This window comes from Podarcis vaucheri, assembly GCF_965113315.1.
Source record: "Podarcis vaucheri genome assembly, chromosome: 3".
In the NCBI taxonomy this organism is placed as follows: Eukaryota; Metazoa; Chordata; class Lepidosauria; order Squamata; family Lacertidae; genus Podarcis; species Podarcis vaucheri.
In genome coordinates, this window is record NC_138761.1 from 29,058,239 (window position 1) to 29,085,210 (window position 26,972).

The window sequence follows — 26,972 nt, forward strand, 5'->3', positions numbered from 1 at the left end:
AAAGAGGCGCTAGTGCAAATATAGTATACAGACAAAAAAGAAATGCAAATTATCTCACCATAATGTAGGTGAGATAAGTGCCTGCTCAGCCTTCTGCCATGCCTCTAATTTTTGATGGGCAGCTTCAAGACCTCTGCCCTCCCTCCTTATACTTTTTACCATTAAACTGGACTTGGGAAGGACAACTCTTAAAAGAAAGAACTATCATATGCAGAGTTGGACATATGACCACCATACAACATGCATTGATTAGTGCTACAATTGTTGGCCTTCAAGCATATTTTACAGTAATGATTTCTTCATTAATATAGATGTTTCTTCAGGAAACTTTAAGATTTTTGATGCTGAGATGTTATCATGATTAGAATGTAGTTCTCATTTCTGGATTTCGGATAGGACGTGTATGAATTAGAAAGCTATAATTATACAAATCAGGGTTTCCCAATGCAAGCACCTGTGTTGTTTCTTAAATTTATTTTTTCCTTTGTGGCATATGATCACTTCTTTACTACTATGATTCTTCAAATACACTGATCATAATATATGTGTGTATGTACACACACACACACACACACACACACACACACACACTTTCTCCTTGAAGTAGCATTCGCATGGAAATGATTTCTGAATAGGACTTAACTGAAGACCTCTTTCTGGCTATTGTTGGGATGAATTATATGCTTGAACAATCAAATAATTATTTGTATGCTTGAACCTGTGAAAGCAGGCTAGCATGGCGTACACATGACACATACCGAACAGTAAGTTGAGTCATTGTAAAATGCAATCTCAGAACTTACATTCATTTCATTTTACAAGGAACAGTTATTATTGCTAGATCGAAAAGGTGTTTTCTAGTGTAGCACAGGTACATAAAGGATACCTTATTGATCTTTTATGTTTATTAGTGGTCAAATAAAACCACTCACGTAATTTCGCTTTCATTTTCATGTGGAGCAAAATCTTTCCCAAACAGATATAAAATTGTCCATCATAGTTTTGCACACTTGCTGTCAACTTTTTAAATATCAGGTTCTACCTCATCAAAAGGATTACAAACGTGCAGTGTGAATAGAAAAGTTCAGCTGATTTTTTTTTATTTTTTAACAAAGGGTGCCTCCAGAAATAAGGCCTGATGTCTGGCATGTGAAGCATCTCAAGGCAATGCTTGGAAAGGGGGCACTTACTGTGGCAAGTACTAGTGATGGGAATAAGTCTTGTTTTCGTTAACCCACAAAGAGAGTGAAAAACCAACTGTAAGGCTGCAGTTCCCTCCAAAAACATCCCCAAAGGTCACAAAATATTCAGCGGCTTTGGGGGGGCGGAAGGTAGGGGGTGAAATTATCTCCTGTCAGAAATTCAGCCAAACTTGTTTCAGTCAAATTCAGTGCCGCTCTAATTTTCACTCTTGATTGCAAGCAATAATGCCTGCTTACCCAGTATTGGAGTGGGCAGAGGCTGCAGCCCATCGCAGCAGGCCACCTTTGTGGAGCAAACAACCCCTGCATGGGCCAGCCACTGTGGATTCCCACTTGGCCACCCACAAGGGAGGACAGGAAAGCCCACTAGCCACTAAATCTGAAGTGGCCCGTGTGGTAGGCCAAAGGGGGTGGCGCCTGGATGTGGAGTAGTTTTCACTCTGGCCTGCCACCCGGAAATACATAAGCTGGGACTGCAGTCGGCCAAAGAGCAGCTCTCCCTCCCACACTGTTATGCTGTGGCTGTTTGTATGCTAACCCTATTTCCCTTCCTTCACACCGCCTAACTGACCTTGCTGTAATTTATTAATGGTTGTCACATTCGGAGCCAGGAAGGAATTTGCCTGCAAACAGATTGCCCCCGTTTGGAAGTTTTGCCTTCCTCATAGCAATAGCCACAACTTTTGGCAGATAAGGCATTGGGTGGAATCCTTAGTCTAACATTGGGTTGGGGCAAAGTGCTGCATGACTCCTGTCCCATACAGGTGCAATCTCAGGGTACCGCATTACAGGGGTCTTGATGGAAGTCTGTCCAGAGCCAAGTGTGGGACAGAGGGGCTCTAGAGTTTCCAGCAGCAGCCTCAGGGGGCCACCTAGGGAGAACTGCATCTCGAGGAGGTCCAATAATCCCAGGCATGACCCTGCTCAAGTGTCAGCCCTCCATCTGAAGGCTGAGAATGGACACACACCCAAACCCTACCTACAATTGTAATCAATAAAATTTGTGGCCCATTTTAAAATACCCAGAACATCTTGTGCTGTTTATTCCACCTATCTCTGTCTAGGTATTTGCTCCCAGGGGAGGGGGGGATCACTGTGAGTGGGTCTGTAGCTATTACAACTGTTGTTATTTGTTTATTACATATCTGTAGAGCTCTTCATCCAGGACAGTTTGCAATATAAAAACACAAAAATACATAACAAGCGAAAACAATTCCCCCTCCCACCCCCCATTTTAAAAGGCCATAGATTATTTAATTAGCCAAAGGCCAGGGAGAAGAATTTTTGCCTGATGCATAAAGATGTAACGAAGGCACAAGACGACCCTTCCTGGGGAGAGCATTCTGCAAGGTTCCCTACCCCTGCTATAAATAAACCCACCACCATTCTATAAGCACTACACTGAACACAACTACAGCAACAAAGTGAATTAAAAAGGTTTTGCAATGACTTCCTGACCGTGGAGTAATATTTTTTTAAATATTATGAGAATATATGTATTTTTTTAATTAAAAAAATGCTAAGCATCCCCAGATTCCCCTCAAAATGAAAACTCTGTGGGAATGAGGAAGTAATGATAGTTAAACTAATTTATAGTGCAGACAGGCCCCTTAACCCTGCATATTTTATCACTAGTTGGTTGCAGTAATGTGCCATTTGACACGTCTAATCTCTGCTATGCTTTGTTAGCTGGGCATGCAGCTCCTTTTTAAACTACACATGGGGAAAAAATACTCTTTAAATGGATTTGCCCCCTTCAGTTTTCTTGGTAATTTCTAAAAGCAGAACTCTATGCAAGAGGAAATAAAACGTTTGTACAAGCCTTGTACAAGCCTGTCATTAGGTAACGGATACCTCCTGCTCATTAACAGTACCGTATTTTTTGCTCTATAAGACTCACTTTTTCCCTCCTAAAAAGTAAGGGGAAATGTGTGCGCGTCTTATGGAGCGAATGCAGGCTGCGCAGCTATCACAGAAGTCGGAACAGCAAGAGGGATTGCTGCTTTCACTGCGTAGCGATGCCTCTTGCTGTTCTGGCTTCTGAGATTCAGAATATTTTTTTTCTTGTTTTCCTCCTCCAAAAACTAGGTGCGTCTTGTGGTCTGGTGCGTCCAATAGAGCAAAAAATACGGGTAAGTGGTAAAGCTTGCCACTGGGAGAACAGGATGCTGGACTAGATAGGCCATTGGCCTGATCTAACAGGCTTGCCTTATGGCCTCGTGCTCTTAAATGTACAAGCTGAAATCGACAAATGGGGCTGTCCCTTAATTCAGTGCTGCCGCTAGGAAAGGAGCAGAAATTTGTGAAGCAAGTTAGGCAGTCCATTTCCAAGCCTAGTTCAAAGCATCAGAACGCCAAAGCCACATGCCCCAGTCTGGTGGCAGCTGAATAATGCTCCAATGCATCCCTGAATGAAAATGTGCATTTTGAAGGTGAGGATTAACTTTCTAATGGCAAAGATGAATCCTTTTCTTTTTTTATTCCACACCCCCTCCCTTAAATGTCTATATCTATAATTCAACCGTCAGTCTATCTAAGCCCAGGTGAGATCAGATTCTTAAGTACAAGCCTTCTGTGGCTCGGCCTCACATACAGCCATCAGCTCGTAAGTTTAATTGAAATGTATGGCAGCAAGAAAATCTTTATCTATACTTTGGCAGATTGATGGTGCAACAGCGACTTATCTGTATTAGTGGAAACCTATTAACTAGTGCATACACAGGCTTGCTATGGTTCAGTACCGTTATTCCTTTAGGCACTAACATTATTCACGTGATTAGCCCCATTGAGTTCTTCTGAGCATGCAGGGCAATGATACTATGACTTTCACATTTCCTTCTGTAATTACTTTTAAACAGGTGAAAATGCTAACAATCAAACTGAGTGGAAAATAAAGAAAATTACAGAAATTAACACAGTTTATGAAGCTGAGCTTTTTATGCGGTCAATCGGTAAAACAAAGCAACTCACATATTCCCCTGATTCCTTTATCACAGATTGACAGAAATGGAGGGGGGGGGAGTTTTCCCTGAAATGGCAGGGAAACCAGAGCTGGAAATAACCCCATTGTCCAAATTCTGAATTTTAAAGTATCCAAATGAGTAAGATTCAAATCTTACTCATTTGGATGCATTAAAATTCAGAACCCCGACTTCACATTTGGGACCTCTTTTTGTCCAGTGAAACAACAGTACCTTTCCCACTTATTTTGAGTTATTGTAATACTGCACTTGGAAATAAGTCCCACTGAGTTCAATAAGAAAATACCGTATACTTCCGTGTATAAGACGCCCCCATGTATAAGACAACCCTATTTTAAAAAACTCAATATTTAAGAAATAAAGTTGTCTAGCTTTTTTGGAGGGTAGGGGAGGTCACTTCCGCCAATCGCTCACCCGCCAATGCTGATCGCTTGCCACAGTCACTGCCAATTGCACACCTCACCGCAGCCAGCAATTGTATGCCTGCTCGCCGCCACCAACAGCCCTCCCGCCCACTTGCTGCAGCTGCCAATCGCCTGCCCAATTGCCGAAGCCACAGCCAATTGCCAGCAGGCCTTGCCGCAGCCACCAATCACCCACCCAATCGCCGCTGCCAATCTCCTGCTTGCCTAATTCTTTTTAGCAAAAAGCATCATCTTATACATGGAAAAATGTGGTACTCCTGTCTCTAGCAAATGTGCGTATGACTATAACTATAATCCTGTTTGGTTTATGCACTGCAAGTTTGCACTGGTGTTAATTTATTCCATCCTATGTGTATTTGTATACTTGCTAGGAATTACTGTTACTAGAGCGTCTGCCTCGCTACAAGACAATTATTAAACAAAATTCTGTTTTAAAGATCTGAGAAGTATAGAAGAGACACCTTTGTCTTGGGGTTGGTGGGAGATATTTTCCTCCCCTGCTACAAATTCAGGGGAAACTTATCTTCACGCTTGGGGATATGATAATGCACCTCCATACTAAGGAAACAAGATCAGACTGAAAATGAAACTGTGGAAGGGACACAGCTGAGTGGTAGAGAATCTGCAGAAGATCTCAGGTTCAACCCCCAGCATCTGGTTGGCCACTGTGAGAAGACAATACTGGACTAGATGGACCAATGGCCTGATTCAGGAGGCTCCTGTCATATTCTTATGTTAGAGACTGAACAGGTCTGCCTCTCTCACAAACACACTGAGCAGTTCCCTTCCAAGCATGGCATTTGGACACTTTTAGATAGATGTTGCATTTCTGATTAGGGTAATTAGGATCAGCCTGATATTGTCTTGCAACTTGACTTGTAATGGCATAAACAAACATGTTAGGAACCTCTCCCATCCAACTGAGGAATAGTTTTCTGCAAGGATAGACTGTGTCATCGAGTTCTCCATGGGGAATTTGGGCATGCTTTCCTGAGAGAACCTCTTGTTAAAAGTAGCTGTCACTATGTGCCTAAGAAGGAGCTTACCAATTTGCTCCTACTCAACACAAGGCTGAAGCTCATTTATCCAGCTAGCCAACATTTGCATGCTTCACTATACTATTACATAGCTCCGTAACATCATCTGCAACATGCTGTAAATCGCAAAATAGCATTTTTGGCAGCATTTTAAGACAGTTACTATTTGCATTGGTATGAAGCCCAGAGGATATGCATTATCAGCCCATAAAACAGAATGCATTCAAGTAATGTCAGGATTGTGTCATATTCTGGAAGGGAAAAAAGCCAACATACAGAAATTGGTAATGATCATCATTATCTCATCCTCCTTTATTTAGGTGCAGAAGCAGCCAGGGTTCTCATAAGGTCAGTATTATCTCATCCTATTTTATTTAGGAACAGCAACTGTGGATGGCGTAATCGGGCATAGGGCCATATATGTGCTATCCTACCTAATAGAAAATATTTCATTACCTAATTATAGTCCATACAATGGACCTGACTTAGTTCCACCTAGATTAATAGGAATTAGGGATGCAGGTAGAATTTGTTTTAAATCACACCGCTCCCTGGTATTTTAAGGAGCTGCAGTTTGTGGGTTGGACAAAAAAGCACAAATGGAGGAAATCTTATTCTGAGACCAACTAAACACATTTTATGATACATAATCATGCCTACTCATAGCATGAGTTGCAAAACCCAGGACCTTCATCTGATAGAATTATAGTTGGAAGAATGGACAAGGGTCATCTAGTTCACCCGCTGCAATGCAGGATTCTTTTGCCCAATGTGGGGCTTGAACCCACAACCTTGAGATTAAAAGCCTCAAGTCCTACCAGTTGAGATGCTCCACCTTTTAATCCTGGTCAAGGTACCCAATTTTGACAGACCTGGTGGGCCAGTACAAGCAGCTTGGGTTACTAGAAGTGGCCCGGGTCATTGCACTAAAGCATACTTCTAATTCCCACTTGAAGATCCTTTCACTGCACTGGTTGCTTCTCCCAAATTTCCTCAAATTTTGCAAGCAGGTTGGATTGTCTTCAGGTGTCCTGCATTGTGCTCTAAATACAATTGCCTGGATCCTGCCCTACAACTTTGAAAGCCACGGGTTGTGAGTGAATTTTCAGCATGCGTTGTCAGAACATCCACAAGACCCACTTACCACACTCAAACTCCTACAAATGGAAACAAATGTTCTTTTGACTTGGATCATAATTAAAGTAATAAGATAATGTGAGGAAGTGGCTAGAGAGTTGGACTAGAGTCTGGCATTCAAGGGTTCAAATCCCCACTCAGCCATGAAGGCCATTAGGTGACCTTGGGCCAGTCCCACTCTTTTAGACTAATCTACCTCACAAGGCTGTCTTGAAGATAAAATGGACAAGTGGGAAAGCGTGTGTGCCACCTTAAACTCTTTGGAGGAAATGTGGGAAACAAATGTAATACAGTGGTGCCTCGCAAGACGAAAAGAATCCGTTCCGTGATTCTCTTCGTCTAGCAGTTTTTTCGTCTTGCGAAGCAAGCCCATTGACGGATTAGAGGATTAGCGCTATTAGCAGCTTTTAGCGGCTTATCAGCTTATCGGATCAGCTGATAAGCGGCTTAGCGGCTTAGAAAAGGGGGGGGGAACCCAGCAGGAACTCGCAAGACATTTTCATCTTGCGAAGCAAGCCCATAGGAGATTCGTTTTGCGAAGCACCTCCAAAACGGAAAACTCTTTCGTCTAGCGAATTTTCCATCTTGCGAGGCATTCGTCTTGCGGGGCACCACTGTAAATAAATAATGAGGTTATTTGCATAGTGTGTTGCCAATCCACATTAATTCAGCAGCTAATTGAAGGACATTAGTCTCTAGCATAACTTACTTGAGCATTAAAATCCACATACCAAAAACACATACCCAAGGCAAAACAATAAACTTATCAACCTATATAGTGGTATAACCTTAGGTTCCCTTATGTGTTTCACTCAGTTCAACTTTGAAGATGCATACTGGAGTTGGTTAGACCTACATTTCCAAGGACTAACTGAAATGGTTGTTTTACTTTTTAAGGTTCTGGATTACAGTGTATGATAAACATTTAAATTTCATGAAGCCAAGATCTGAAAACTTTATCTTAGTGGAAACAGAATGTGAATGCTACAGTTTTGACTAACCCTACCCACAGAAGGATGCCATATAAGATGCTTATCATCCAGAATATTAATTGGTTTCTTTTGGTGACTTTCACCGATAAACATATTCTCTTATTTTAAAAGCACCTTATTAACACCTAAGATTGTGTTTCCTTCTATCACTTTCTTTGGTACCTCTTGGCCTTGAGTGAATTGCAGTTTGGGATTAGTTACACTTTTTAATTAATTAACGACATGCTCATACACTAAACTTTTAAGATGCTAAATTCATAGATTTGCTTGCACTCTCTTCCTTTAAATCAGCACTCAAGATGAAATACGTAATGGAAGAATCATGGTTTGAAGACTCTGCTGCACTGTGGCAACAAGTCCCTGTCAACACTGTACAGATCCTTTATGAAGGGCTGTAAAGTAATGCAGAATAAACTTTGTTTATTTTTATATTTTGCTTTTATTTTGCTAAAGGCAACAGGCAAAAGGCAGATCCAATATTGGATAAAACATTTCGGAAGGCACCCTACTGACATAAGTTCTTGTGCCCAATGCTGAAGCACAGTGGAAGTAAAACATGAACCAGATAGTATAAGGGCCATACTGTGTCCTAGATAAAGGAGAAGGAAAGGGAAAGAGATGTTTTGCTCTTGATTTTCAGAAAGAGCATAGCTCATTTTTAAGATGAAGATGATCACAGCTGAGCTGGACCCAATGAATGGTTTTTTTTAAAAAAAAATCCCATTATAGTCTTTTTCTTAGTGAATTTCTTGCACTACAGATATCAAATGGCACTGTATGGTATTGATACACTTGGATACTTACCTTTCTCATCATGGCATTCATTTGTTCCTCCTTGCAGGCTTTTTCTGTTCTGAAACATTGTAAGCTAAGAAAGCAACTCTCTTCTAGCACCTGCCTGTCTGGCTGACTATCTGGAGAACTTTCAGGGCACAACCCTCTGAAGGTGGCTCATAGCAGGATAATTTAGCTTTCAAATAATTTATAGACAAAGCCACCTGCAAAGTCTTCAGTCAAGGCTCTCAATGATTCTCCTTTCATCATCCACCATATCAGCTTGTATTAAGTGTAGTCGACGGACAGAGAGGCTAACAGAGAGGCCATCTCAAATTATGACCCTTGGAACTCCTCAGATTCTTCTCTGGTGTGGTTTATAATCTGGCCCAGATAAAGGTTATTGTGCTGGCCCTCTCCTTAGAAGAACTGGACACACAAAAATTGCTTCTGAAGGACAAATACCCCCGGCACACAAAGACTGCTTTTTCCTGCAGCAGCAGTCCCCTGCTTAGCGTAGTCTTGGAAACCAGCCTAAAAACTGATTTCTTGGGGACAAAAGTGTTGTCGCCCTGCTGCCAAGCAACAGTGTGTAGAGCTTGGTGGAGCATGAGGTCAAACAAAGAGAAGAGTCTCCAAGATACACCTGGCAGAATCAGCATACAAAGTCAAATCAATTCCAAGGGTTCTGCAAACAGCAAACCATGTGGTCAGACAATCCAGAGGTCAGGAAACCCAATGATCACAAACCAAGGGCCCAGACAGACAGCAGGAAGTACAAAGTAGGGAACCACAGGTGTTGTTTCCAGAATCTGTCTGCTGCTGAGAGCTCTGTTTAAGAAGGCTGAAGCCAGCTGGTTCTCATCAGTGCCTACTCCTCTGTGTCCTTGAAGGCTGATCAGTTGCAGGTGGAGTCACTCCCCCTTCTCCCCCCTTCAGGTTGCTATTCAGCAGGTGAAGCTGACTCCTGACCCAGGACACAAAAGCCTATTCCAGGGGAACCTATTCTGTACTACCGTGGGAGGCAGCTTGATTTATCAGTAAATCTGATTAATTTCTTCATGTATTTGGTTAAATATGTTACAACTGACAAGGTCAGTGTGATTAAAGGTAAAAAGAGATGGGAAGCTGGTGAGAAGCCTAAGGCATCCTTTAGAGCAGGATGCAGCCACCGTGGTGCGCTCCAATTCTTTTGGGTTACAGTTCCCACCAGCCCCGGTCAGCATGGTCAATGCTCAGTAATGACTATAATTGTAGTCCATGGCATCTGGAAGGCATCATGTTGGCTACCCCTAATATAGCACATGAAAAGAGTGCTCCACAACTTTTAAGGAGGACAGAAAGTAGAATCCCTTTAGGGCCTGCCTCACCCTTGGGGGCCATGCCTTCTTCAGAACATGGATAGACGTGTGAGTTATGGGGAGCCGGATGGTGCAATTCATTACGGCCTCTGAGCAAGAGTGGGACCACTCTAAATGGGAGCAAGGAGCCTGTGCTGCCTGGTCCAAAGTGTGTTAATACCTGCACTAGAGATGGGATGAGTTAAGAATAAGAACTCAACTCATGGCAGAACCTTTTGCACTTAAATTTTAAATCTATAAAACTACAGCCCTTTACATCACTAAAACTGCAGTTTCATATTCATATTCCTAGTCTGTACACAAATATATATTTCCCTTCGTGTTTTCTTTCTCAGCTGGTAACAAACTATAAAGGTACTAAGTTCACTAAATAAAAAAACAAACAAAAAACTTATACTGGGAATGATTCTCAAAAATGCAGTAATGCATATTTGAACCTTACAGGTGAGACAATAAAGGGCTAAACTTTCCCAGTGCTAAATGCAACACATAGCTAAGGCTGTGTCAGCTGCTGTAATTTATATTTTGATGTGAATCACTCAGATAACTCACTTTCCTAATTGCTGTCTTGTCTGACAGCGATCTTATGAATACATGCTGTCATTGCATGTGTGATGATGCTGTTGACAAATAGGGACATTATTTCATTACATTAAATCTTACCTTCAAACTAAGAGTTTTCTACCTCATTTGTCAATAAAAAACTGTGTACAGACTCCTACTCTCTGACTACATTATTGATCCCACTCCTAAACTGCAACTAATATGACCATTAATCTGCAAATGACCATAATTTTAAAATATTTCTGACAAAGCACGATAGGCCCACATTCAGAGTTGCTCATCATTGTCACGTAAACAACCACCCACTTGTAGCTGAAACTAAATGGATTTGCTGTAAAGTGGCATCAAATCATTCAACCAAGTAAGTCTCCAAAAAGGCATCTAATCATCCCAATAAACTAATATTTGCCATGCAGATTATGATAAATGATAAGAATAAAATGCACTAGAGGAAGCTGCATAAGCATCTCCTCATACTTTTTACTGTCAGCTTTTTTTAAAAAATAATAATATAGGTAGCACAAGACTGTTGGAAACAGATGTGTATCTAAAAGCAGTCAGTTACTATGGATTCACTGTAATTGAAGCATATAGAAACATTGGCTCAAGCTTCAGTACTGCAAGGTTATCAGTTGTGATGGCATATGCTGGCACCATGCAACCCATAATACGGCAGCACAATTTGATTCCATTGTAACGCAAGCATCACAATCACATAGCTGCAGCATGCAAATCAATGCTATGGATATGTGTGTAAACAGGACACCATGGGCTCCTCCAGATGGCCTCCTTTTTGCACATTCATGATGATTTGTGCTTGTGATGTTTGTGACTGCAAAGGTTTTGGGGTGGCCCCGTTTCATTTTCAGTCAATGACTTATCCCATAACCTCCTGTTGAAATCTCATAACTTTTTATACCACAAATGTTCTTGTTTATCTTTTCCCCACTTTTTTGTTGTGCTAGAGCCCCTCCAGAAGTAATGTGGCAGCATCAGGGAAGCACCCCAGAACCAACTAAAGTAGAATAAATCATAAAATCTCATAGTTGGAAGGGACCCCAAGGATCATCTAGTCCAACCCCCTGCAATGCAATTAATCTCAACTAAAGCATCCATGACAGATAGCCAACCTGCTTAAAAACCTCCAAGGAAGGAGAGTCTACAACCTCCCAAGGGAGTCTGTTCCACTGTCAAACAGCTCTTACCATCGTTCTTCCTGATGTTTAGTCTGAATCTCCTTTCTTTATCTCAAGCCATTCATTTGTGTTCTACCTCCAGAGAAAACAAGCTTGCTCCATCTTCCATGTGACAGCCCTTTAGATATTTGAAGATGGCTATCACATCTCCTTTCGGTCTCCCCTTTTCTAGGCTAAAGATACTCTCAATCATTCCTAATAAGGCTTGGTTTCCAGACCCTTGTTCATCTTGGTTGCCCTCCTCTGCATACGTTCCAGCTTGTCAATATCCTTCTTAAATTGTGGCACCCAGAATTGGACACAGTATTCCAGATATGGTCTGAGCAAGACCAAAGAGTGGTACTAGTACTTCTCTTGATTTAGACATGATACTTCTGTTGATGAAGCCTAGAACAGCATTACAGTGGTGCCCTGCAAGACGAATGCCTCGCAAGACGGAAAACTCACTAGACGAAAGAGTTTTCCGTTTTGGAGGTGCTTCGCAAAACGAATTTCCTATGGGCTTGCTTCGCAAGACGAAAATGTCTTGCGAGTTCCTGCAGTTCCCCCCCCTTCCCCCCTTTTTCTAAGCCGCTAAGCCGCTTATCAGCTGATCAGATAATCCAATAAACTGCTAAAAGCCGCTAATAGCGCTAATCCGCTAATCCGTCAATGGGCTTGCTTCGCAAGACGAAAAAACCGCTAGACGAAGAGAATCACAGAACGGATTCTTTTCGTCTTGTGAGGCACCACTGTAGTTGTTTTTTTACTGCTGTTGCTGCGTCACACTGATGACTCATATTAAGCCTGTAGTCTAATAAGACCCCTAGATCCTTTTCATATGCAATACTGTCAAGCCAGGTGTCCCCCATCTTATATTTGTGCAGCTGATTCTTCCTGCCTAAGTGTAGAACCTGACATGTGTCCCTATTGAAATTAATTTTGTTAGCTTGGGCCCAGTTCTCCAATCTCTTAAGGTTGTTTTGAAATCTGACTGTGCTTCTTGCGGCATTGGCTACCCCTCCATTACTAATGCACTATTATTGTGTCAAGAATATGTTGCAGAATACACACACAATAAGACACCAGTCTGGAGAGCCCCTAAGTTCTGTTGAATAGCTCAGCCCTCAAGGACAGTGTGCGCAATTGGGGATAGGGATGCACACGGTACCCCTGGGTTGGTTCCTGTAATATATAAGCCATCATGGCCATGGACTTTCAACCTCATAATTTTCTCTTTAGCTTATATACTCAACTTTTGTTGGTGAGTGAGTTACAGAGTGCGGTGGGACAACTGAAAGCCCCTGTATTCAATAATGAGTCTCCTCAGCTCTGAAGGTGGAACTCACTCAGTAGATCTTAATATAAAAGCAGGTTCACCAGCAGGTTAATTGATGTTACCTTAAACTGTGGGTTATAGCACAGGCCTCCACAGATATTTTCATGGATATCGCATTGCAAGGACAGACATGCCATTCCACCCTGATGTTTTGATAGCTGCTGTGGCACAGTGCACCGTTGCTGAGCTTTGCGTAACAGATCATATCCTAGGATGATGCCATTTGGTTGTCCTGGTGATGCCCAGTTAATCTGAAGTGACCTAGAGCAACAAAAATCATTAATGTGTAAGACAACTCATAAGATATGTGAGTTCCATTTAGCTGAAACTGAAATCCATACAGGTGTCCTTTTAACATTGCTGCAACGGAGCTTTGAGTTGCAAAGCTCTGGCTAAGGTAAATCATTGTTGGAGTGGTATTTTGCTAACTAATTTGAGAGATCCACCTGAAAAGTGGTATTTAAATAGAAATACCTCAAACAGACAGAGCACTGCTTCAATGTAACCATTATTCTCAAGTGTTTTCAATGTCTTAAAAAACAAACCTTTTTTTTGGTACCATAGAATGATATATTAATATATCAAATTGCTACAAAGCATATGTTTGATAGTCAAAAGCAAAATTTGAACTTCTTATAAATTTCTGATTCTTAGGCATACCAGGGCAAGGCAATCTACTTTTGGGAAGTACTGACACTTGATTGACAGACAGGACTTTCAACAAGAACAGGTAAAGGTAAAGGACCCCTGGGTGGTTAAGTCCAGTCGAATTCAACTATGGGGTGCGGCACTCATCTCCGCTTTCAGGGTGAGGGAGCTAGCGTTTGTCCACAGATGGCTTTCCAGGTCATATGGCCAGCATGACTAAACCGCTTCTGGCGCAACGAGACACTGTGCCTGAAGCCAGAGCGCATGGAAACGCTGTTTACCTTTCCACTGCAATGGTACCTATCTACTCACACTGGTATGCTTTCGAACTGTGAGCTTGGCAGGAGCTGGGGTGCTGGGCACTGAAGTTGCAACTTCTGCAGGCAAACCACTGCACTGCGACCCTTCCTGTAGGTTCTGCAGACCTGATCATCTCTGTTGCCATATTCACTCAACTAATAGGCGGAGCTAAATGCTGTTTGCTATAAGTGTCCACAAAACCAGACTGTAGCATTATAAAAGACAGGTTCTTTTGAGTTCTAGAAGTTCAATTAAGACTTAGGCACATGCTTAAATATTTCCTATTAGAAAGATGGACTTACTAGTGCTTCACTCTAGTAGGATCATGCACTTATCATATGTTATTCCCAACATACATTTTAAAGAATCTTAAAGCCCAATTACATGACTACTGTCAGAATACTTGGTGACATTGTAAATTAGCATTCATTTAAAGTGAGAAGGTTACATTCAGATAGCAGCAGCTGAGATAAACTTTGACATTTTTACAGAATAAAAATAACACAGTGAACTATTATTTCACCACCTTGAGGTATAAACAGAGGAATGTATAACAATAACAATATGTAGAGGAAGGATTAATGTCACCTGTGAAGGGATAACTTCACAGGTTACTTGTAGAGTCACCATTATTATTCTGAAATCTCCATCTGACTTGCTGAATTAATGCCATAGTCTGTGAAAGTCTATTTTATATTCACTGCATATTCTACTCAAGGCAAAAAATATATATCCTTACATACAAATGACATTACTGACAAACATATAGAGGAAAGAAAGAAAGAAAGAAAGACCCTTAAAATTATTTGAAGGCTGGATATGCATCTTAGTGTATATTATTTCGGAGCTAAGCAAATATGTAGTAAACAGTATTTAAGCGTAGACTGCTTTTGACACGGTGCTCCTTGTTTTTGTTCTTAATCTTTTTTTACAAGATGAAATTTATCAGGATGGATAAAAGGAAGTGCTTATTCGCACAGCACATATTTAAGCTATGGAATGTGCTCCCCCCAGGAGGCAGTGATGGCCACCAACTTGTATGGCTTTAAAAGAGGACTGGACAAATTCATGGAGGAAAAGGCTACCCATGGCTACCACTCAAGATAGTCATGCTCTGCCTCCATTGTTGGATGCAGTCATGCTTCTGAATATCAGTTGCTGGAAACCACAGGAGTGCTTTGTGCTTGGGTCCTGCTTGCAGGTTTCCCATAGGCATCTGGGTGGCCACTGTGAGAACAGGATGCTGAACTAGTTGAGCCACTGGCCTGATCCAGCAGACTCTTATTATGGTGTGATATATGAACAGACAAAAATAAAAGTAGAATCTTATGCAAAAAAAAAAAGAGTAGCAGTTAGGTAATTTTTATCTCCAATTGTTTGTGAATTTCGTGCTTGCACTTTTATGCTTCCAGAAAGCACCAACTCATCTCCATTCTGAGTCCTCACTTTTAAAGTCCCCACCTCACTTTTAAAGTCTCCACTTTGCCTGGAAATGTTATCTGGCTTCTTTGTTTAATTGCTACTGATGGGACTCCATGGGCGAACGACAGGTTCATACAAGATTGTTTGAATTGGGCCTTTGACTCACCAACTGAATCAAGACTGAGCCAGAACTGCACAAAAGGTCCTTCTGATGCAAGCGATGGCCGCTGGACATCTTTCATTACCACAAAACATTGGCTAAGCTGCTAGAAGAGATTAGCTTTCCATTACAATAAGTGGCTATCATCCCAAAGACACTGAACAAGTTGGGTAGTTAATAACAGTTTCTGCAGAACTTGCACAACTTATATCCCAGCAAATTAAACATAGTCCACAGGTTATGTCTGACAGTGTATGAGGGTCTCAAGAAAATTCCTGCTCTTGCTTGCTGCCTGATAGGAATAGTTAAAATTGGATACATGTCACAGGTTGCATTTGGCTGCTTGATGGGTCACAACTTGGTGAGATTGCCATGGCCTAATGCATTGTGAGAACACATTTAAACCATCTGTATGTAAAAACAATAATGGTATAGCCTTAAAATAGTTCTTAAAATTCACCGCCCACTTGCTCCCCAATCCTCAAAAATACACGCATGCAACAAAAGAGGAAGAGCTATAATAATTCTAATAAAATCATGTTGCAGAATGTGAGTCGCATTGCCCTCCTCCCATGTGGCTCTCTCCTAGAAATCATACCTTTTCCCCATTGGCAGATATGTATTAAAATGTCTCCTTGTTTATACAATCTGTTATTTTCCCCTTGAACCTATTCCTTGATGGAGGATAAATAAGAAAAATTCATATGCAGGCCGGCACCTACTGAAACTGCCAGCTGTAGTGTTTGTCATATTTCAATCAAAGTTGAAGCCAGCCAGCCATTTTTATACTGCATGGTCCCTACATACTCAAGGACCAGAATTAATGAATTAGCTATTGATTAAATTCCACTCTAGCAAATCCACCGTGGCAAATAAATGAACTACCCGGGGCACGTGTAGGCCACAGCCAGACATGTCCGGGCAATCGATCAGTAGTTAGTATTCTTTTGGGATATGGGAACAGCTGATGATAATATGACATGTAAGGGAAGGCAATGGAGAAAGTCTGTTTCTGGCTCAGCAGATTATAAAATCTGCAAGGTATTTCTGATCTTCTTGCATTTGTATGTTATGACATTTTTAGTTTGTATATAATAACAGAGACATGCATAAGTGTTTTCCATACTTCAGACAAAAGCATACATGAGTGAAAGTCAGGGGTGGGGAGAGGGATGATTTCCAGAATTGAGTTCTTATCATCAAACAAGCTTTGACTAGACATGTTTATGTGACAGAAAAATAGCAAGCTTAATTTCACCTAGCAGTTACACTTTGCACAGACAAATAACAGAATTCAGAGGAAATGTACAAAGAGAAAACAGAAGTTTCTTTGAAATACTGCATGTGTAGATCCGTTTTGTTAGCATATTTCCGAAGATTTAGGTGTCAGATTGTAGTTATTCAAAAGAGACGCTTCTCCCACTCACAAGAAACAAGCTAAGCACCAATCTCTGCCAGAAGTGTAATAAAACCACATCAACAATAACAAGCACGCAGGAGGCTAACTACTTTATTGTTGCCGTAATTTTGATAAATGTCTTGGCAATGGGCAGCCATTAGTTACAACCTCTCTTCTGGCCACGCTGGCACTCCTGGATCTTTTTAGGAAAAGAATGGCGGCATTTGTCAGTATTCAGCTGTTTTTCCAAGTCTGGCAACCATTTCCTTTTTGTGGGAATTCTCCATAAGAAATAGATGGAAAAGAGAATACAAGATCAAATATACCTAGATCTTTGTTCAGGCATTGTAGCCTCCCATTCAATGATGGGAGGGTGTGGAAATGCACTGCCCCTCCATCACATCACTGTTGCCCACCCTGTTCATCCTACATATACAGGAAGAGGAAGGACTTCAGCAGCGAGCCTGATCTACGCACCGGACCATAAATATACACGGAGGGAGCTACAGGTTCAATCTCTTCTGAATGAAAGATCTCAGGTTACAGAGATGGGAAATAACTCTTACTTGTTGATAGAGTGTTCTTTACATGTACACGCTGCATGTAAAGCACATAGCTTGTTTTTCTTAAATTAATTACAGGCATGGGGCATGGTTGTGCTTGTTGCTGGGATCCTAGTGTGTGTGGCTCCCTAGCTGTAACCCTCACCAAAATATTGCCATTATCTTCACTGTCCCATCCCCGTCCCCCGCCACCCTACATGGCTATGCAGCTTAGTAAAAAATAAATAAAAGTGGCCATTAATGTCAATGGAAACTTCTATACTAAGCCTCACTTGATCCAGAGATCCACAAAGAGAGACTTCCAGACGGTTAGGAAATGCTAGCATAGATAGACCAGTGTAGAAGGCATCTTCATAAGTTAATTGCACTATTTCTTCTTATCTTTGACACTATGAGCAAACAACAATCGTTTTACAGGCTGAAAAGCACAAAATCATTTTCTGTTTCTTTTATCTCCACAGGTTCTTTTGGTTTTAAGACAAACAAAGACACTTAAATACCGTGGACCGAGGACGTGAATCCGTGGTGCCGATAGCTCTTTTGGCTCATCTTCCACCGTTGTAATTTGTGTTCCGTTACTTCTCACACAAGCGTAAACTGTACAGACTTCAACCTAGAATAGTTAGCAAGAAAGAAAACTATAGTTTTAACTATTCAGTAACTGAAGTTAGAGCATGACTGCAAATCAAGTAAAACTGAGTTCAATGTGATGGTGGGGACTTAGGAACTTTTTGGGAAGGATCCTACCATATTTTTGCGCTTGCGTAAGGACTGGGGCTAGGGCAAGGGTACTTCCCCCCCACATGCACCATTCCCAAATCTGCTCCAGAGGGGGAAGTCACACTGGGAAAGTGAAAGTTATTCCGCTCATGCTAAGCATTACTTGGCACCACTGGTCCATCTAGCTGAGCCTTTCTCAACCTGTGGGTCCCCAGATGTAGTTGAACTACAACTCCCATCACCCCTAGCTAGCAAGGCCAGAACTCAGGGATGATGGGAGTTGTAGTCCCAAAACAGCTAGAGACCCGCAGGTTGAGAACTGCTGATCTAGCTCAAAATTGTCCACATTGCCTAGCATGGTTAAACAGAGAACATTCTCAGCCCTATCTGGAGATGCTGGGAATTGAACCTGGGCTCTTCTGCAAGCAAAAGGTAAAGATAAAGGGACCCTTGACCATTAGGTCCAGTCATGACCGACTCTGGGCTTGCGGCGCTCATCTTGCTTTACTGGCGGAGGAAGCCAGCGTACAGCTTCCGGGTCATGTGGCCAGCATGACTAAGCCGCTTCTGGCGAACCAGAGCAGCACATGGAAACGCCGTTCACCTTTCCGCCGCAGCGGTACCTATTTATCTACTTGCATTTGACGTGTTTTCAAACTGCTAGGTTTGGCAGGAGCAGGGACCGAGCAACGGGAGCTCACCCCGTCGCAGGGATTCGAACCACCGACCTTCCGATCGGCAAGTCCTAGGCTCTGTGGTTTAACCCACAGCTCCACCAGTGTCCCTTCTGCAAGCAAAGGTGTGCTCTATCACTGAGTTATGGCTCTTCCATTTTGAATGAGGACTGCAGGTAAATACCATTACTCCATAGTGCCAAATCTTATAAACTTGCCTTAGCGACTCTAGGTGTTTGCATTCAATGCACTCCTAAGAGAACAGTTTCCACCTTCTCAAAGGGATCGTCCCTCCCCACACTGTTGTTCTGAAGGTTCCTTCTACCTTCCAAAGCATATTTGGGTTTGAAACAGGGCATGTGCAGGGGCTACGGACTCTTACAATGGCCACAGAACTCTTACTGAACATTTGTGGTCACGGGCATCACTCAAGCTAACTCGGTCTGGGATTGCTTAGTATCCATATGGTGGACCACCTAAGAAACCTAAGTTTGTCACCTTGAGGTAATTAGACAAGCGATGGCACAGACAAGAGTTAGTCATTCAGAGCACATGGCACAACTCTGCACCTGTTACACTGATCTGGTTCTCATGCACACTTAGTCAAATCCTGGCTAAGAACGAGGGAGCAAAGGTTTGTTCTAGGTTTACTACCTGTGGTATGTTTGTAGCAAGACAAACTATAAGCCTGGGTTCAGCTATATTGCTAAGGTAAAGCATGTAGTGTGACAGCAGCAGCAGGACTGAGGGAGGAGTGCAGCAGCTGTGATTTTCACTCCATACATTTGCATGCTCTTTCATTCATGCTTAGCCATGGTTGGGCTTAGTGTCACATGGCCCAGTAACTGCCTATTTGTTTACAGGCTCGATTTTAGAGGCTGGTGTTTATCTACAATCCCTGAATAGTTTGGGGCCAGGATATCTGAAGAACCATCTGAACCCGTGTGAACCTGCCTGAGCCTTAAGATAAACATCTGAAGCCCAGCACTCTGGCCTGTCAGTGAGAATTCTATATACATGAAGAAGCATCTCCAACCCCCTCATTCAGCCCAGACACTGAGGTCCAGTTCCCAGGGCCTTCTGGCAGTCCCCTCCCTGCGAGAAGTGAGGTTACAGGGAACCAGGTAGAGGGTCTTCTCAGTAGTGGTGCCCACCCTGTAGGATGCCCTCCCATCAGACTCCAAAGAGATAATCAGTTACATAACTTTCTGAAGACTTCTGAAGGCAGCCCTTTATCAGGATGTTTTTAATTTATAATGTCTCACTGTGGGTTTTTATATTATGTTGCAAGCCACCCAGAGTGGCTGGAGCAACCCAGTCGGAGAGGTGGGGTAGAAGTATATTGCTGTTGTTGTGGGATCCCCTCTGATCCTTACCATATCACCTTTCTGAATCTACCAGCTTTTTATTTTTTAAATAGGAATGGTTTGCTTTCACAGCAATGTATTAATGTTTGATGAACCCTGAAGATGAGAGACAAAATATGACTCCCTCAGTTCTTAAGAGTACTTTAAATAGCTCCAAAGAAAGACTAATAATGTCACCTTTGCCTTGGCAACTCAATACATGAAAAGTACCAATCGACAGATGTCAACACATGATGACAAAGGACAAGGCAGGCACAAATGTAGATATTTTTTAGGAAGCTAAGTATTTGCATAGGGACAGAGTATGAAAGGCAAAAAGGTTTTTTTAAAAAATATATATATCCGCAATTACAACTTTGGATTTTCTCTTATAAGTCATTGCCACAAGTGCTGGCACTAATACTCAGATAGGATAACGAAGAGCAACTGATTAATATTGCCTTTGGTAAATTAATATGAAGGTCCCCGAAGTGTGAAAGTGCTTGGAATTTGTGTTACTGTTGAAGGAAGACAAATGTGTGTCCATGCAGAAACCGGAAAGTCATATGTGTATTAATGGAGGTGGGGGCCTGCTGTTGCAGAGGGGTTGGAACATAGAAATCTGTTATGGTGTGCCTCTGGGTGACGTTTATTTATGGCACGCTGCAACGGGATGCAAATTTTAGGACAAAGTATACATGATTACTGTTACGACCTGCCCATACATAATTCAGACTAAGCCAAGTCTGAATGCGACAAACAAAACAGGAAAGTTGCAATTAAAGCAAAACAAACTGTTCAAGAAATAAATGCAGTTCAATTACAGGGGAAATAGTTGTAAGCTCTTGTCTTGAACATAATTCAAAAAACCTGAAAATTACATATAGATTTTGGGGTAACCCAAGGATAAGGAGACAAGAGGAGGAAAAAGAAGGAAAAGAAAGGTTTTAAAAATTAATGATATTTTTAGAAGACAAGGATTTCATGGCTGAGATCAGCCTGTTCCACAAAGAGAAGGGAGGAGGGGAAGGATGATAAAAGGCTAACGAATGCAATATCATTATTTCTCTAGGTTGATGTATTATGCATGCCTGATGTTTCTAAAACAATTACAATTTTGTTTTAATGAGTAGGAGTAGGATTGTTGCCTCTTTATAATATATATTGTAAGTTTAGTATTATGGGATCAGAGGAGATGTAGTTTTGATGTTCTTGAGATAGAGGAAAATACGAATATGTTACACTGATGCAAAAATAAAACGTATGCTCAGAAAAAAATTCCTTGTGAGCCCATTGATTTAAAAATATGAAACCATTTATATGTGTGTCTATATAGAACTCCCATCAGATAAATATATATATATATATACACATACTACAATAAATGCTTATGTGGTTATTAGATTTGCATGTTTTTATATATATTCAGAATTGTTCCTCGAAATACCAATGAAAAGCAGAACTATCTCCCACCCCAATTATGTAAAATCAGCTACAGCAAGCATACGTATAGATTAAAAAAAAAGTTGTTCAAACCTGTATATCATAAACAGTGAATGGAGACAAATCTCCTAAAAGCAGGGACCCGGGTGCCTTCATTCCAGTCTTGTATCGCTTATTATTTACATAGACAGAATACTCTGTGACAACACCATTTGGGTTTGAAGGCGATGTCCAGATGACACGTACAGCTGTACTGTTGATGATGACAACCTCTGGAGGGAACATGCCCTCCGGCTCTAGAAATAAAGGAAGAAGCTGAATAAACTCCAGCTGTCTCTGTAAAATCATGTGTTTAACCAAATGCAGATTAGAATTTGGGTTTAGCAGAGGGTCTGCTGCTTATCTGCTTGCCTCTGATGAAGTTATCACTGTCTGTATTCCTCTCTAAATTGGCTTATTATAATCTCAGTTAGAAACAGTGGGAGATGGTGGTAAAGCGCTTTATACCACCAGCATCGCCTTCATCTTTAGCAGAATGCGACCAGTGGGATACAATGATAAATTATTCACTTATCTGTGTGGCCCCATCCACAATTATTTGGTTTGGCTTCATTCTTCACACATGCCCAAACAGCAATCTTGTTCCTAAAGCAGCAACTTTAAATGCACTCTGTGGCAAAAAGTGACATATCAATAGCTTTTAGCAGCCTTGTAACTTGGGCAATGAGAAGCAACGTGCAATACTGTTATTATGTAAATGGTTTTGAATGCTGATTACCAAGGATAATGATGAAGCCTCACTCCTCCTCTTCAAAATCTTCCTTAGCATTAAATTACACAAATTATTTAAGCATGTCAGAAATAGCTATGCAAAAAGACCTATTTTCATCTCGTAGGTCCATCTTAACCAGTTGAAAAATTGCACTCGCAAGGAGTTCTATTTTATAAACAAAAGGGGGCTGACCTTTGGCATTGCAAAGGAAATGCAATCCCCACTTAAAGTGCTTTGCTAATGACCTGGAACACTTGCTTCTGAGGTAATGATATTATAATGTTTATAATGAGACTTTATAAAGCCAAAAAGATTAGAAAGGCCATTCCAAACACATTTCAGATTCACAAGTTGCTTTCTTCCCTCCCTCCCTCCCGCTTGCTAACTGACTTGGAAATGACTCATAGGGAAATTCTCCCAGAGAGTGGGGTTTACACCTTCCATTTTTGGTGACTCAGGAATGGCCTGAGAGTTGACTGTCATGTCAAAAGCACACTGCTTCGCAGAGCAAATCTTTTTAAAAACCATTAATTGTTTTTTAAATCTCTCCGTTTATTGACATGAACTCAGCTCCAAACGGAGCACACGGATAGTAGTGAACAGGGCAGGATGAGAACAAAGTGGGTTAATATCCGCTATTAGAGCTTTGTGCTGCTGTCTCAGTGGGACCTTTTATTGATCGGCCACTTGATGACAACCAGCACTTAAGCATTTTAGCGTTTTAGTCCTTTTCCCTCTTATACCGGAAATTTCATAATGGAAGGATGACTGATCTCAACCCTAACAAAAATCAATCCATTTCATTCTCAGATTTTAAGCCAGGCTGCATCCAGTACTAAACCTACCTCCGTCTGATGTACTCACATGCACCACCTCACTTGTGATGCTGTGCACCCCATTGAAGACTTGAAGCGAAATCCAATACTCTGTGTTAGGTTGTAGTTCTCCAATGACAGCTAGGTTTTCACTGGCGGGGATCTTCCTGGTGTTGTCATGGCCAGAGGTGTTCCAGGAGAGGACATAATATTCAATATTTCCTTGAACATCTTGCAAGGCTGTAGAATTAATTATTATTTTTTTAAAAAATACCAATAATATTGAAAAAAAAGAAACTGGAAATGAAAGGACAAGTAATAATATTCTTTCACGTTCTGGTACAGTATTAAGTTTACCGGTAACACTGGTTATATATGCAATAGACTTGCTGCAAAGGCTTGTGCTCATGAAACTGTGGACTTTGAGCCTAGCGACTAGGCACCAAGGTATAGTTAATCTTGTCAGTGCCAAATATATTAGAAGCATGGGGAGTAAACCAACTATTCCATGAATGTAATTTGGATTCCTAAGCCCCTCTTGGGAACTGCCTTGAATGTTGGGTGGGAAGACCATGCTTTGGGGACATTCATCCACCACTCCTTGCACATACTGATTCCAGGTCAGCAGGGAATGCACATGCCTGTCTATTTCACTAATTACATCCAGGCAAAGTTCCAAATTATTGATTCATAAAAAAACACACCCTAAAGGACTCTTCAGCTGTTGCCAAACATAGAGAGAAATAAGCATCATGGAAGCAGAAATTTCATTCATAGCCTTCAGTATGAAGAACTGCCTCTATCATGGACTAAGCAAGATTTGGCTGTTTGGCCCCCACTCCATCACCCCAGGAGGTCCTCAGTGGAAGCTGCTGCCTGACAACACCAGTATGAGGGCAGCATGCTGTCTGAATAAACCTGGCATCATATGGCTACCAAGTTATTCTTATTTTTTCTGATACCACATTTGAATGTGATTATATTCTTTTGTGAGTCACTTTGAGGGCCTTCTGGAGGCTATAAAGTGTGGTACAAGTATCAAACAAACAAACAAACAAACAAGCAAGCAAGCAAATGTAGTCTGGGGCCATACACCATGTTCCCACATGCATCATTGAATTGTAAGATGCATCCTCAAACATTACACATCCAGTATTGTTGAGAATTACATTCTTTGCATTATGGCATTGAAACCTACAGGGTTGACTATACTTAAAGGACAAATCATGCCATAAAACATGGGTAGGCAAGCTAAGGCCCGGGGGCCGGATCTGGCCCAATCGCCTTCTAAATCCAGCCCGCGGATGGTCCGGGAATCAGCGTGTTTTTACATGAGTAGAATGTGTCCTTTTATTTAAAATGCATCTCTGGGTATTTGTGGGGCCTGCCTGGTGTTTTTACATTAGTAGAATGTGTGCTTTTATTTAAAATGCATATCTGAGTTATTTGTGGGGCATATGAATTTGTTCATTCCCCCCCCCAAATATAGTTTGGCCCCCCAACAAGGTCTGAGGGACAGTGGACTGGCCCCCTGCTGAAAAAGTTTGCTGACGCCTGCCATAAAATAATATTTTGGACACTTTCTGTTCTAGTTAACATGTGATTATTGTACTGAAAACAATGAAATTTAGGAGCGCTTATCTTAGTATGCCCTAAATCCTTAACTTCAAGCACAACCTCAGCATCTGAGGAAAATGATAGCATCATTGTTACTGAGATGATGATGATGATGATTGAATCTATATCTCACCCTTCTTCCTAAAGGAAGAAGAAGAAGAAGAAGAAGAAGAAGAAGAAGAAGAAGAAGAAGAGTTTGGATTTGATATCCCGCCTTTCACTCCTTTTTAAGGAGTCTCAAAGCGGCTAACATTCTCCTTTCCCTTCCTCCCCCACAACAAACACTCTGTGAGGTGAGTGGGGCTGAGAGACTTCAAAGAAGTGTAACTGGCCCAAGGTCACCCAGCAGCTGCATGTGGAGGAGCGGAGACGCGAACCCGGTTACCCAGATTACGTGACTACCGCTCTTAACCACTACACCATAGCAAACATGTGTATGTAAACACGCTTTTTCAAATGAAAAATCAGTCAGGGACAAATGTTTGTAATACAAATAAAGGTCACATTACTCAAACCACTTAATCCAAGAGGTACCAAATTTAGCTGCTCCAAAGTCAAACTTTTAATTACGACACCATAAAGGACTGACTCTAATCCTATTTGGATTTCAATCACATTTGGGGATATCAGAGCATAGATAGGAGAAGTGGGAATCACACACATACGGGCCCCATCTTCCCATTCACCAAATGTGTGAACAGAACCCAAGTACCTGCAATGTATACATATGTAGGCTCTTTGCATGAAATTAGATCGCTGAAAAATGAAGGCTCCCTGGTTGTATGGGGAGAGGAAAAGTTGTACCCGCGTAGATTTGTTCAGAATTTGAGCGAATGCATGGAGAGACCGTGCACTGATATACCATCTAAACAGAGCTTTTGTTTCCAACTTCTTTTATTTCTATAGTGCAATTTTAACAGGAGCTATGTACCACCAACTTCTGTTTTTCACTCAAGATCCCACCAGAAACAAAGACATAAAAGAAAGCTATTTTCAAGTGATCTAGTTATTGGAGGGAAAGGCATAGGCATGTGACAAAACAAAAACATTTGGAAGAAGGTAGATTGCTAGTTTGCCTAGTGTAATGCATTCCAGCAATGAAAGAATAAATGAGGGTTTGCTCTAATGACCCTCACTTGATGTTTAACCTTTGCATTCATAAACAGATATCTAGGAAATTTCTGCAGTAAGAATGAAAATGAAGCCAGATTGCATTACCTCTATCTGGAAGGTCAGAGGTTCAGATTACTAAAGTAATGAAACTTCAGCAGCCTGCTTCAGATCTATTAGGTTTGTCAGTTTTTATAAGCATGCTTACTTCAGGCATCCAATTATAAAATAAGGAGCCTATATTTGCTGAGAGTCACTAGCAAGTGCTTACAGACAGATTTGCATGTACATATTGAAGAATTAACCCACTGCTTTGATGGACAGGTAATCTGGATTAAATGGATATGTTCCTTTTAAGATGACACAGCACAAATGTGTACTTTTGCATGCACAGAAAATCCATAACTCTCCTGGATGTGAAGAAGAGTTTGAACCAAAATACTGGCTTCAGCAAGTCATTGTGCCAATCTCCCAAGAGCTCTGAATCTATGTCTTATTTTGCTCTGATTTTATTATAATTGACCACAACATACAAATTGTACAAACCAAAGATTTGTACATACATGGAGAGCAGGGACAGGCACAACAGGCATGATCTTGCCTCTCTTCTATACATTGATTATACATATATGGAATTTCAAGGTTGAAAAGGGGGCTGGTTTCTTCCCAGGTTTTGTTTCCATCATTTCGAAGGCATTTAGCTCTTAAACAAGATGCCAATGATCGTTCAGCTCACCTGAGCAATGTAAATCATGAAAATGGATGACTTGGAGCTAGCTCATATACGGATGACCTACGCTTGATGAGTGCAACTTCACTTAATGCTGGGGTGGCTAACCTTTTTTGGCCTGAGGGTTGCATTTGTTATTGGTCAACCCTTTCAAGGGTCACATCCAGGGGTGGGCATGCACAAAGCATAAGAGAGTGTGAGCAGCAAAGCAGGAACTGCTCAACCCAAATTCACTCTCTTGCTTGCACATCACACACATGCAGGGG

At 41.4% G+C, this 26,972-nt stretch overlaps 1 protein-coding gene across 7 annotated transcripts in view; it reads right to left on the minus strand.

Annotated features, from left to right (window-relative positions):
* Positions 1 to 26,972, minus strand: part of USH2A (usherin) — a 432,976-nt gene that overhangs the window by 113,396 nt on the left and 292,608 nt on the right. For all 7 annotated transcript variants that reach the window (XR_014218160.1, XM_082217159.1, XM_082217162.1 and 4 more), the window contains 4 exons: positions 23,280 to 23,489; positions 21,756 to 21,958; positions 17,980 to 18,092; positions 13,050 to 13,248 (listed from right to left, as the gene is read on the minus strand). Coding sequence is in view for 6 of the 7 variants with exons in the window: in XM_082217159.1 (XP_082073285.1) it covers positions 13,050 to 13,248; positions 17,980 to 18,092; positions 21,756 to 21,958; positions 23,280 to 23,489 (725 nt within the window). In the remaining variant the exon portion in view is untranslated. The remainder of the gene's footprint in view (positions 1 to 13,049; positions 13,249 to 17,979; positions 18,093 to 21,755; positions 21,959 to 23,279; positions 23,490 to 26,972) is intronic.